At 39.3% G+C, this 12,557-nt stretch overlaps 3 protein-coding genes across 4 annotated transcripts; 1 reads left to right on the top strand and 2 right to left on the bottom strand.

Moving 5' to 3' along the window:
• Window positions 1-340: 340 nt before the first annotated feature.
• Window positions 341-3,792, top strand: LOC5506204 (selenoprotein S). The gene is made up of 7 exons (XM_001626886.3): window positions 341-588; window positions 943-1,080; window positions 1,457-1,563; window positions 1,841-1,936; window positions 2,237-2,312; window positions 2,425-2,484; window positions 3,279-3,792. The coding sequence occupies exons 1-7, from the start codon at window positions 498-500 to the stop codon at window positions 3,296-3,298; spliced, it is 588 nt and encodes a 195-aa protein (XP_001626936.2). The 5' UTR covers window positions 341-497; the 3' UTR covers window positions 3,299-3,792.
• Window positions 3,406-7,518, bottom strand: LOC5506206 (B-cell lymphoma 3 protein). Of its 2 annotated transcripts, none has more exons than XM_032374592.2 (5): window positions 7,082-7,517; window positions 6,088-6,226; window positions 5,805-5,907; window positions 4,997-5,281; window positions 3,406-4,305 (listed from the first exon to the last, which is right to left on the bottom strand). In XM_032374592.2, exons 1-5 carry the CDS (start codon window positions 7,500-7,502, stop codon window positions 4,099-4,101), a joined length of 1,155 nt encoding a protein of 384 aa, XP_032230483.2. In that variant the 5' UTR covers window positions 7,503-7,517; the 3' UTR covers window positions 3,406-4,098. The 2 variants fall into 2 exon arrangements, with proteins under 2 accessions (XP_032230483.2, XP_032230485.2); XM_032374594.2 differs by having other exon boundaries at window positions 4,084-4,305; window positions 4,983-5,281; window positions 7,082-7,518.
• A 1,187-nt stretch (window positions 7,519-8,705) lies between these two features.
• Window positions 8,706-12,480, bottom strand: LOC5506220 (synaptic vesicle membrane protein VAT-1 homolog). Its single transcript, XM_032374591.2, has 4 exons — window positions 11,727-12,480; window positions 10,933-11,091; window positions 10,457-10,572; window positions 8,706-9,767 (listed from the first exon to the last, which is right to left on the bottom strand). The coding sequence occupies exons 1-4, from the start codon at window positions 12,313-12,315 to the stop codon at window positions 9,540-9,542; spliced, it is 1,092 nt and encodes a 363-aa protein (XP_032230482.2). The 5' UTR covers window positions 12,316-12,480; the 3' UTR covers window positions 8,706-9,539.
• Between the last annotated feature and the right edge of the window lie 77 nt (window positions 12,481-12,557).

Raw genomic sequence — 12,557 nt, 5'->3', positions numbered from 1 at the left:
CAGAGGCCTCTTTTCTCTGTATTTCGCTGGGCTGGAGCAAATTATAATGTTTTGATAATCGTGACGTACTAAGCTGTTTGTCACGAATCATCATTTAAAATTTCTGAATGATGAAAAAATGCTGAAATAGTTTACCTTGCCATGCTTTTAACCTTACGAAATACATAATTCCACATTTCTTAGTACTAAAATAGTTATTTTACTGATATATCACTATTAATTTCAAAGCTTAGAAATTGTAAAGTTCAATAAACCGAGAACAGAACAGCATAATAATATAACCCGAATAACATACTAAATACTTTGTAGCAAACGTGGTCTCCCTGTGTGTCGTCTAAGGCTCTAACAGACTGGTGCCAAGCCATCTGCTATCTTCCACGTATTTCACAACAAAGCTATCGGTCACCAAAAGAAGAACTTATTTATTTTCGACAAGAACGTTTCTACTTCTCTAATTGAGATCGCGTGATGAATCAGTGAAAATATAATATAGGAACATGGACTTCGCCGAAGAAGAAAACCCACAGCCTAACCAAAGACTGCCTCAGAATGAAACTCCTGCGTTAGTTGGAAATACACTGCATTTCGGTATGTTATGATGAGACAGAACTTTTCTTTTTAACTTTATGAGTTGAAATTATAGACTCTTTCGAATTCACAATAATATTGAGTATTTTAGATATAGATGACAGTATTATTTTCTGTTTGCTAAGTTCCTCTGGGGCGCCAGCCCATATATGTCTCGGATCACAGACATAAACGATTTTGATATCTTTATATAGTGTTCGAACAGTATTCTGCCATACCCTGTTTTATGCACCAATTCTTTTTCATTATTAAGAAGCTTTAACAATTTTCTATCCCAAATTAAGCTTTTCAATAGGAAAATGTATTTACTAGTAATCATCATCACAATCTGCACAATCATTATCATTTTCACAGCCATTACATGCCTGGAGAAGTATGGGTGGTTTTTGGTTCTGGGCATTGTGATTAGTGCAGTGATATGGAGCAAGGTACGACTGCACTGGCAAAGAATGATGAAGAAAAGGGAACAAGAGAAAGAAATTGCTAATTTTGGTAAGTTTCTAGTTGTCATATGAGTTTGTTTTAGTTTATTCTAGCCTGCTTGCAGGCGTTTACACGGTGTTTTTTTTCCCGCTATGCATTAAGTCGTGGTCGCCATCTTGTTTTTGGCCGTGCAAGCTTGGCGCAAGTGACAAATCGTGAGAAAAAGGGTGGGGGGAGGGAAGGAAAGAACTTCTTTCCCTCTCTTCCCCCGCCCCCTCCCCCTGGCGCTTTGCCCTTGTTTCCAGCTTTCGCGCAGACAAAACAAAACAAGATGGCGGCCACAACTCGGCGCATAGCAAAAACACTAAACACCAGGTAAACTCCTGCCAGCAGGCTAAGTATATTCTGTTGTTGCTGTTCTTGAAGTGTTTTGGTTTGTTTGTAGACCCTGAAAAAGAAGCAGCTCTTCAATCAAAGATAGAGATGTCAAGATTGAGATGGCAAGAGATTCAGGACGCAAAAGCTGCAAAATTTGCTGAAGAGAAGAAAAAGGTTAAGACTTGGGCAATAATGGTGGTTTTTCAATGTTTACTGGTCATTCTTTTTTTTTTTTGTAATGATAACTTAGTGTGGTGTTTTGGTCTTCATAGCTGCTGAGAAAAGGGCTGCACCATATTGTACATGTCTTTTTTTTCCTTAATGTCTCTATTGTGACCCCCCTTCCAATATTTTGAGGCCTGTATGGCCCCATTGCATAGGAAGTTGGTAACGTAGCTCAACTGTAGTCTATGGTAAGAGTTCTCTAAATAAATGCACTTTGTATTTGTAGGCTGAAGAAGAGAAGAGGAAGGAAGTTATTGAGGACTGGGAGCGCCACAAACAGGGCAAGGGTTACAAATCCAAGAAACTTGCCAATGCATCAACTGTAAGCACATAAAAACCTCATTCATGGGGGTCTAAGTTTTCTCCAAGTGAGGAAGCCATATGATAGTGGGAGGTACATTTACAGGTATCAATATATTCTTCACTGCACCTTTGCAGACCCCCTAGTTTTCTACAAGTTTCTTGTCATCTTTCTGGTTATATACCTCATTTTTTTTAGGAATTTCAGGAGAACATTTCTTGTTTCCACCAGTGAAAGCTCTATGGCCTTTATCACTTTCCAAAATTCAAATAGCACTAGTTCTTGGTTGTAGTTAGAATGTTTATAATAATTGTTTTTCAGAATGAGACTGCATTAGCACAAGGTCTGTTAAAGGGGAAGAAAAAGCCAGATGAGAAGAAACCTCTAAGACCAACAGGTTTGTTTCTGGCATCTTTACTCACCAGGACAAAATCTGTTATCCAGAAAAAATGTCCACAAGGAAGGATTAAACATTTCTCAGATCTTCATTTTCATGTATTGCTCTACAGACTTCAACCCTCTTACAGGAAGTAGTGGTAGAAGTTGCTCTTGGAGGCCTACTCGTAGAGGTATGCACACATGCATGTATATTTGATATATTGCACACCTAAGAGGTAGGGGAGCATGCGTAGCAAGCTCAAAGGGTTTGGAAGGAAGAGTTAGAGACAAGGTGCACACGTTAGGGAGGGGGGAGGAGGAGGGAGGGCTTGCAGCTGTTCCCCCTTTTTTTTTGTAGAAAGGTCACTTAGTGAACGTTTTGTGCTTTGTTTTGTGTTTTGGTGTCAATCATTTCAGAACTAGCATCAGTAAGTTTAGCGGGATGCATTTCTGGAATTTTTTTAAGTAAATAGCATTATCAGCATTCCTTCTAATTCAAATTCCTTTGATTTTAAGCTCTGGAAGCTGGATAATTTTCCCACTAAAAGTGATGTTTATTGCTCCATGGGCATGAATAAACCATTATGAAACCTGAACTTAAGTGCGAACTGATTTTGAGTCACCTAAGCATGTTATTTGAATACTAGGTTAAAATGAATAGCATGTGCATAGCAATCTAGCGCAAGCCAAGAGGCATATGGCCAAAAAACATGGGGTTGGCTCCAAGTGCTCCCATTTCCTAGATTCCCTCCATCCATCTCTCCAGGCATGTGGGGTCTATCCCTCATCTTCCCCAGCCCTTTGCGCTTGCTACTGTAAAGGCTAGGGGTAGAGGGTAATCTGAGATTGATTAAAATGGAGGTCCCAGGGACATGGTCATTAGTACAGGGGCCTATTTTTTTTTTCTAAACAGTAAAGCACTCTATGATAAAGGGATGTTTTTTTTTTTTGTTAATTGCTTTCTGTTTTTTTTTTTTTTTTTCAGGTGGTGGCGGAGGAGGATGAGGTTAATGATGCACTTACTTCCCTGTCAGAAATAAACTGTGTATATAGAATATTTAGAAATAGTGCAAAAATAATGCACATTTTGTAGAGCAGTAGTAGTAGCAGTGTTGTCTGACATGGAGCAAGTGCTTTTATTAATCAAAGCAGACAGGCAAGAAGTTCTCTATTACAGAGATTTGATGAAGTTTTCCTTTAAAACACATTTAATGTGAATTGGGTAACAGATGTCCTTGCTGATGCTTTATAAATACTTCAAATCCAAAAATAATCGTTTTATAATTCTTATAATTCCTAGTTATTATTTAAAATTGTCTCTTCCACATGACTTATTAATAAACTGTTATGGACCAATTTTTATAAAAAATGCTGTTCCATTTATTTATATCTACATACAAAACAAACCTAATTATTTTAGTTTTTTATAGGCTATAAAAATATGTTGAGCATTGTAAAAAAATGGAGCCTGTTCTCATAATAAACAGATCCAGTGAGAATACTTTGTGCGATGGATGCACAAATGTGTTATTAATCCTTATGTACAACCTGCACAACCTGGTCGCACTCAGAGAATCCATGTGTCGTTGCCCGCAGTGCTTCATGGGTATAAAATGAATAAGAAAATAAACGTAAATCGAAACAAACACAGATTTAGAGTATTAGCATTCTTGTTTATGTAGCTCTAAATGTTCTTACGGCCGTAAGAAACCCACTGCAGGTTACGATACAAAGATTCTCTTGTGCAACCTTAATTGAAATAGGTGTATAATTATCACATTCAGCATTTATTATTGTTATGCTAGCTACAGGTCTACCCTTTGATCCTCGCCACGGTTTCCCAACAGTCTCACTGCATTAGCTAAACCCCGCCTATTTGCCATGGCCATCGGCGAGACGCCTGAGAAATCGGTTGCATTGATATCTGCGGACATGTCCAGTAGTGTCTTTATGATTTGCAGGTCATTCCTTTCAATGGCATGATGTAAGGGCGTTTTGCCGCTTTTCCCATCCTGTTGGCGAATATAATAACATGATAAGTGATCACATGATAAGTGATCACTGAAATATTTTGGTCTGCTGTAGCTACCCACAAGGAGTCACGATTGATATTGTATAGGATGTTGGGTTGCCTGTGTACCAGCCGTTAGACAAACCCGCTAGTTGCTGTGGACCATTCACGTTTCTACCCCAAAGTAGGAGAAGGAAGAAAAGTTTAAAATGTCGTGCGTGCAACTTACTATGACAAGTGGTTGACGCAAGTGATAAAAAGTGTTTTAAACCCTGTTTCGATGAGCAACGGCAAAAAAAAAAAAACGTAAAATTCAGTCCAGCAATGCCTATTGCTATTTACACACCATGTTGCATGGTTGGTGTTGTGCTATGGCCAACATTGCTCGGTCACGCGAGCAAGGCAAAATTACTCAAGGCAGCCCCATACTACTGTCACATTAGGGGCCGACCATTTGACAAATTGGTGGACGAAAAAAACATTTCCTGCATCGGTTAAAAAAAATTATTGCACGCCAAATGCTTTAAAAAAATATCCTGCGCACCAAAAAAACGTCCATCCACCCCCCTCAAAAGTCAAATGATAGGCCCCTAATTATATCTCTACCCCTTCCCGCACTTAGGCTAACCAAACCATATGAACAATATATAAAGGAACTACGCGCATTTTCGACATTACCGTTGCCCACAAACCTTGCAATCAACGTTCGCCCCATTCTGTACAAGCAGCGCAATGGCGTATTTGTCTCTTTTGGCGACTGCAATATGTAGAGGCATCAGGCCTTCAAAGTTGCGAATGTTGTAGTCCAGTAAAGAGCTTGAGGTAAGCTCGTACAAACATCTAACTGCTGACCGTTGGCATGCCAAGTGTGCAGGCGTCTGTCCATTGCGGTCCGGTAGGTTGGGGTTGGCGCCTGCGTAAATGAGGCACTTGACGATGTCCGGTTGATCCGTGATGACCGCTATGTGTAGTGGAGTCTGTGAACAATATATAAAGGTCATAAAGAATATTATTACTTATAAATAGTAAGGCATTCTATTTACATTCTCTACTTTGGTGATTATCAGCTGATTTTCCCAACTGTGTCAAAGAGGCCTTTTTAAGAACGTTTTGTTCCAAATGTAAATGAACGCAAATGAGGGGGGTGAAAAATCAAATAAGTAGCATGGGTGTAGAAGCAAATAAAGCTATTGAAGAATGTTCTTGAGAATTTGCCCCCCCCCCCCCCCCACACACACACACACACACACACACTCAAGGAAAAATCATCGCTACGCCCCTAAACGGTGCTCGTAAGTACTGCTCAGGTACTTAAAAACAAGATGATCGAGATGACTTTAAAAGTAGGAATATATAGTAACAGATACTTATAACACCCTTCTTTCTTTTCAAGTTTTGTAAGCTTTATAGCGATGTACCACTCTGTACAAGCGGCTAATAAAAGAATATCTCATCTGGCCCAATTCCCCACTGCCCACCTGACTACCCTGAAGCTGTTACCTGTCTGAGGTTGTTGTAGATGTCGAGAGTCAGACACCGCATCAGGCTGACGAGGTACAGCACCAAGTTCTTGTTTTCCTGGGCGATGGCGATATGCAGGGGTCTGGAAAAAAGGAAAAAAGCGTTCTAATAGGGTTTTCTGTGTTTGGTCATGAGGCAGCAGGGGCTGGCTAAGGGCAACTTTAACACTCACAGGGAAACCGATAATAGCGCTACGGGACTAGCCTAACATGGATCACAAATGAAACACGAAGTTCCAGTTTAACGAAAAACGTGGACTCACGTGTCACCATCCTCGTCCTGGAGCGTTGCTAGGTGACACTGTGACGCAGATACCAGTGTTTCTAGGCTATCCCCCGACGTGCTCTCTGTGCTTGATAAACTTTCCTTATTCCCTTGTGTTGAAACTAAGGATGCTGCTGCTGTTGTAAAGAATGAATTTTGTAGTGATTTCAGATTGTGTTGGCTTCGCGCCAAATTATCGTGCCTCATTCTATATTTTGAGTACAACAGGATGAATCAGAATTAGAAACTGGGTCAACTGTTGAATGAGAGAGAAAGTGGATTTACCTTATATACCGACCATCTTAAGCTACATCTAAGCTGGTTTTTCCCCGTTAGAACAGGAAGAACTAATTACTGGCCCTATTCGGTATTACTAGGTTACAAGATTATAAGGGTAGTAATAAAAAAGTCTAGCGTTTATGTTTTAAAAATGTTTAAATCATCTAAAAAGATGATGGAAATTGTTTATAATATGTAAATATTTTATGCTGTCTAATATTATTATTAAAATGCTGGATGTCCTTGAGGTCGTTAGTTTCTAGGGTCAGCTTTATTTCTAAATTGAAATATTACAGTTGTCTTTTGTCATGTTGTCATATCCTTGTTTGTCCGGAATTTACATCCTGTGTTCGATACTCGGCGGGTATGGCTGACCTTGGCGAGAAACATTTACATATGATATCTGTCGTTTCTAAATCTAGAAATTTAATCGCTTTGTTTTGTTTTTTCCTTCAAGAAAGACACGGTTTCTACCGAAAAAATGATCACAAAGTCGAATGAAAAGGCACATCTGTGAATACATATATGCCCAACAGATTTAGGGGGTTCCCCGGAACAGATAAGTGCGTCAATGGAAGTAGGGGAAGTCCCTATTTAACATACAGCTGATACGTAGAAAAATTAATTTTAAGCGATTTTGAAAAAAAAAAATGGTTATTTTTATTCAGAGAAATTTATTTTAATAAAACATTATCAAATGAAGGGGTACTAACCAGAATTGTTTTTTTCGTTACTTGTGCACACTCTTTTTGCCGGTGTTTTTTCCGGGTCTTGCGTATGAAATTTGTGCTTCCGTGGAGGGTTGCTCTGCTGTTGTTCCAGTGCTTTAAATTTAGGATCAAGGCCAGAAGTTTCTTTCTCGGCTTGATTTGAGCTCATTGATTCTGTAATTCGGCAAATACCGACACTCATAGGGGACACACGGGCTGTGAGCTTCTCGCGTATTCTGTCCTTCGCCGTGCACTTTATATTCCGTCCATTTTTCACAGTATTTTCTCGCCAATTTCTTGTCGACATTTTAACCTCAACACCGCGATAAGATCCGTTCAAAATATTTCGTGGCGTTTCAATTTTCCTGGTCGATAAACATTTGAAATGCTGAGATAAAGTAGTTTCTATCATTGCGTGATGCATTAGGTAAGTTAAGAAAATGTACAGGAAGTTGATCTTAATATGTTAATTTATTTTGGGGGTACAAAAGAACCAATCAAAGCGAGGCTACCATTACTAGGGGCTTCCCCGACTTTCGTAATATAACTGTGACTCAGAGCAGAAAGTCAAATAAGGTAATGTGATATTGACCGTCCAAGACCTTTCAGTTGGCTCATGGGTTTCATGCTGAATGGGTAAAACAAAGCAGGAGGGTTTCATAGATATTTTTGGGAACCCATTTTTTTACCCGTGTTATGGACACAAAACCAACCATGGCTTGTCCGGCCTACAGATAATAACATTGATTATGTGGCCATTATTCAACAACAAAAAAACTCTATTCAAGAGGGAAATATATACAAAATCGCTTCCTTATTTTTTTTTCTTTTTTTTAGTGAGGATGTTTGCTCGATAGGTCTATGACTATTTGGATAAATAATTCTAGCAGGGTTTTTCGTAAATTTTTCTTCAATTGTTTTTAATACACTGTTCTTCAGAAATGCAGCCCGGATCTCTAAAAGGAAACGCTGTCTACTTGCACGGCTTCCGGTAAAGGAGGGAAAAAAAACTAGCTGCACGGCCGGCCCCAGTTTTCTCGATTTTTAGAATAAATAACAAGTTTCTGGCTTTAAAACACTTCCACGATTATTTAGAACAGCCAAGCGACGATTTTTAGCCTGAAAAGCTATGCAACAAGCGGCCTACAAATACTCGGCAAAGTATGAACGAAGAGGGGAGTTCGACATTTCATGCATCGTTCATTGTGCCGAGCACTCGCATGTCGCCTTTTGCGAATTTTTTCAGCTCGAAGCCATCGTTTTACGGTTCTAAATAACGGTGGGAGGTTTTTAAAGTCGAAACTTTTCATTTTGGCTTCAAAAAGAAAAAAGGGAAGTGCATATACTTTTTTCTCATTGCAGAGCTGTTATGGCGAAAACGAGAATTGTCGAACTCCACGCTTCGTTCATACTGTGCCGAGCATTTGCGGGTCACTCAATGCACAGCTTTTTAAGCTAAAAAACATCTCTTGGCTTTTCTTAATAATCGTGGGAATGTTTCAAAGCCAGAAACATGTTATTTAGGCTAAAGATCGAGAAAATGGGAAAAAATAGTTTTTTCCTCCTTTACCGGAAGCCGTGAAAGTAGACACAGGGAAAAGGAAAGCTGCTTAATTTCAGTTCTAGATGCTTTTACTGCCAGTTTATTAGACAAAAATCTGCATAAACTGTTTCTTATCATTCGTTTTACATTAATATGTACACCATGCCATGAGCTTTTAATGTAATGGAGTCTTCACTATTGTTCATATTAATACGATGTCTATTTCATGTCTACACACTTTTGAGACTCCTAATATCAGTTCCTTGGTGAATATTGTTTTATTTCTCTAACAACATATAATTTTAAAACAAATAAAAACAATTTGTTAGGATAACCCCTAAATTACTAGACCTCTATTTCACTTCTAATATCAGTTCATTTGTGGATATTGTTTTATTTCTCTAACAACAACATATATTTTATAAAAAATAAAAACATTTTGTTAGGATAACCCCTAAATTCCTAGACCTCTCTTTCACCTTTTAAAATTAAATGTTCAACGTACCATTTTGAATTGGGCACGTCTTCTAAATGGGTTCCAGTTCCTTGGTTTTAGATTAGAATTGACTAAGAGATTACTAGAACTCATTAGTCTACATCTTCTTTGTTAGTATTTTTTATGGGATCCTTCAGATTATCTTTCCATCTCTCCTGTAACAGCATGATTAAGAAAACAGGCCCATAAAAACCAAATGACATCAGGGGTGAATCTAGCTTTTGACTGAAGCAGGGTATGGTATGGCTTAGTGAGAAAGAGTGGGGGGGGGAGGTCAATTATTTTTTTGCTACATTTGCCTCTTGGAGGAGTGCTCTTTATGTCATCTTTTCACATAACAATTTCCTTTAGTAGCCCAAAAAGAAGGTTTTTATCCCCCCCCCCCCCCTTAGATCTGCTACCGGACATGGTCTTCTACCACCTCAATGATCATTCATAGTTAGAACAAGTTTGCCGACAGTCTGGGCAGACTCCAAGTCTCTATGGGCCATAGCAACTTGTTTGAGAGGATAACTGCTGACCCTTGCAACCTTGAGTTGCCCCTCTTCAACCCAGCCTATGATTTGCTTCATGGCTCCAGCAAGAAGCTCAATCTGGTCAAACATGAAACTCAAGTTGAAAGCCATGATGCTCTTATTAGCAGTTGTCATCTGTTCAATAAAAAAAAAACAATAGGATTATGAGATAATTTGGGATTACCTTGGGTAGCCAGTGGCCAAAAAATGTGTAGCAAGATAATTTGCATGAATTTACCTAGATTTTTTTAAGGAGTAGCTTTATTCTGGCTGAGGTCAGACTAGAGTAGAAGGAATAAGTCTGCAGGCAAGGGTAGCTTTGGTTATTTTGTAAAAATAAAAGCAACCCTGTTTGCATTGTCAAGAAAATCTTTGAGAAATTGTTGAGAGAAATCCTGAAGATCAGTGCCTTTTGGAAAATTCAAATTAATTTTAATAGCTTCCAATAAATACCTTTTTAATGAAAATTCCACACCTGATAACTAAAATGTTTACTAGATACTTAAACCAAAGTTTTGATGCCCAATGATGGAAATTGCTTGGTACGTGTTTTAAAAATTATCAAACCAAACCACCAAAAATCCTTTAGAGCCCTTGGTCCTGTAAGCCTGGTCCCAGAGCATCACAAGTATCAGTCACTGACAAGAACCTTTGTAATCTCAAGCTAGCTAGTTCATGGAGATGAGGGATTCCATCTAAACCACAAAATAATAATATATGTTGTTCTATGTTCAAGGCTCTTAAACCTGATACTCCATCAAGCCTTTGCTCATCTATCAAACCACCCTACCACCCCCTTTCCAGCCCATGGGCCCAAAACTCACCTCGAGTGGGTTGAATCCTGGAGTCCAGATATAATTCCAAGCCATCTTCAGCCAGCTGAACACATTAAGACTGCCAGAACTACCATCACTTGATCTTGGGAGCATGGTATGAAAACCAGTACACAAAGTGCAGCACAATATTATTATTGTTGTCATAGGCATAGGTAGTGATCACTTCTGAGGTGCAACCCAATCTTTTCATGGGGATAGATTGAAAACTTATCAGGCGGGGGAGGGGAGTGGGTTACCCTAAACCATTTTTTCCTGTTCCTTTCATATATCTTTTGTCAAATTCTGGCTCGTCTTAGGCGGATGTGAGAGTTTCTGCCTAAGTGCTAGCTATGGTCCTGATTTTTTGTTCTGTTTTTGGTATTCATGCAGCTGATAAAAGTACTGACATGGTATATTCGGGTAAAAGGTAGCTTTGCCCATTTGTGGCATAAGACTTCTAGATAGATCTTCCATAACATTCTTACCATAAATTACAAGCTTTCCTCCAGGTGCAAGATGAGCATAACTTTGCTTCAAGGTGGCAACTCCATTAGCATCAAAGACTGCACTAAAGCCATCTGGACAGATAACTTTTGCTTCTTGCCACAAATCCTGTGCAGATTTGTCAATAACATGGTCACAACCTGGGTGGATGGAAATGAGTAAATTTGTAAATTAATTGTCTGAGACTGATCTCGAACACCACATAAAGAATCTCATTTTCACCTCTAAAACAAACAGTACTAAAAAGGGTATGGATCAAGCTACATTTTTAAGCCCTGTACAATTGTTCAAAACATCTAATCATTTACCACCAAAGCTGTGACTTTTTTTTCCCTTCAAAGGTAATATGACCATACCGGTCATCCTTATATAGGGAACCTCCCCCCCCCTCCTCCAAAGTGTCTCAACTTTGCTTACTTTATTTTAATCTCCCATTACAGACACTCTAGGTAAAGAAGTATTTGATGCCAGTAATAGCAAAGGAAATGCAGCAAAGGGGGTTCATTCCTAACAAATCAGGTTCCCATGAATCAGATTATGTTTCTCCATGTTTTTTTTCCTGGTCTTTTATAAGGGAAGTCCTGGTTCCTGATTCGAGAATTATTATTCATTGTAAAACAAAAATAGGGGAGCTGCAAGTTTAAGCCAAAAAAAACCTGAGCATATGCCAGTTAGCCACCCAAAACGCCACATGATCTCTTAGCGCAAGTCCCCTATTCTTGTACAAGATTTGAATGTGAATGTAGCAATGATGTTAAATCCCCTCTTGACTTACCAAGGCTTCTAACAAAGTCTATTTTGTGCCCCGCCCCCACAACTCCTACCGCATGACACCCAGCTATCTTAGCCATCTGCACCAGCATACTTCCCACACCGCCTGCGGCAGAGTGCACTAGAACCCAGGCTCCAGGGCGAGTATGTGCCAGCTCAAAAAAAGCATACCATGCTGTCAAAGCAACAGTTGGCAACCCTGCCGCTTCATTTTTGCTCATTTTCTTTGGCAATGCAAATAACTGGTTCTTCGGAACCCGAATACATTCTGAGTAACTCCCGAATAAGGACGCCCCAAAGACCTCTTGCCCGATTTTAAACTCTGTGACATTCTCCCCTTTCCATTGAATAACGCCACTGAATTCAAATCCTGGAGTGATAGGCCAGCCTACAAACTTCTTAGCTGATTCATAAAGCCCCCAGCGGATGCAGATATCGGCGTAATTGACCCCACATGCGAAAGTTTTCACTACAACGAGATCTTGTTCGGGGATATTCCGCAGTTTGACATTGGCGCCTTCTGTGAAACCCTCATTTGGTAAGGGTCTGTATTCAAGCTTGTCATATCCCCCGGGAGAAGCGATACTTATCATGATATGTGTGCAAGAATGTTAGAGATAAAATCCTGGAAAGGAAATACTGACAATACAATATTTTTCCTATTTTTTCCATTCAGACGCGCCCACGAAAAAAGTACAGCGGTAGATATATATCGCGGGCTCAAAAAGACCGTCCAATGGTATAAAATACAAAACGCTTTTTTTTAAATACAGATGATAACATAAAGACATGAGATCTTATCTTATTTTAAAACAATCTATTTTGCGTAGTAGCG

Source organism: Nematostella vectensis, chromosome 9, assembly GCF_932526225.1.
Source record: "Nematostella vectensis chromosome 9, jaNemVect1.1, whole genome shotgun sequence".
NCBI lineage: Eukaryota > Metazoa > Cnidaria > Anthozoa > Actiniaria > Edwardsiidae > Nematostella > Nematostella vectensis.
The sequence above is the reverse complement of the archived record's forward strand: the minus strand, read 5'-3'. Positions and strand labels throughout refer to the sequence as shown.

What these genes read in the sequence shown, in the direction of transcription:
- LOC5506204 (XM_001626886.3), top strand. Translation starts at nt 498, where the DNA reads ATGGACTTCGCCGAAGAAGAAAACCCACAGCCTAACCAAAGACTGCCT. An exon ending in TGGAAATACACTGCATTTCG is followed by an intron (nt 589 to 942) that starts GTATGTTATGAT and finishes TCATTTTCACAG; the next exon opens with CCATTACATGCCTGGAGAAG. An exon ending in TTGCTGAAGAGAAGAAAAAG is followed by an intron (nt 1,564 to 1,840) that starts GTTAAGACTTGG and finishes TTGTATTTGTAG; the next exon opens with GCTGAAGAAGAGAAGAGGAA.
- LOC5506206 (XM_032374592.2), bottom strand. Translation starts at nt 7,502, where the DNA reads ATGCATCACGCAATGATAGAAACTACTTTATCTCAGCATTTCAAATGT. An exon ending in TAACGAAAAAAACAATTCTG is followed by an intron (nt 6,227 to 7,081) that starts GTTAGTACCCCT and finishes TCTTTACAACAG; the next exon opens with CAGCAGCATCCTTAGTTTCA. An exon ending in GGGCGAACGTTGATTGCAAG is followed by an intron (nt 4,306 to 4,996) that starts GTTTGTGGGCAA and finishes ATTCGCCAACAG; the next exon opens with GATGGGAAAAGCGGCAAAAC.
- LOC5506220 (XM_032374591.2), bottom strand. Translation starts at nt 12,315, where the DNA reads ATGATAAGTATCGCTTCTCCCGGGGGATATGACAAGCTTGAATACAGA. An exon ending in AGACTTTGTTAGAAGCCTTG is followed by an intron (nt 11,092 to 11,726) that starts GTAAGTCAAGAG and finishes CCATCCACCCAG; the next exon opens with GTTGTGACCATGTTATTGAC. An exon ending in AGGAAAGCTTGTAATTTATG is followed by an intron (nt 10,573 to 10,932) that starts GTAAGAATGTTA and finishes CTTTGTGTACTG; the next exon opens with GTTTTCATACCATGCTCCCA.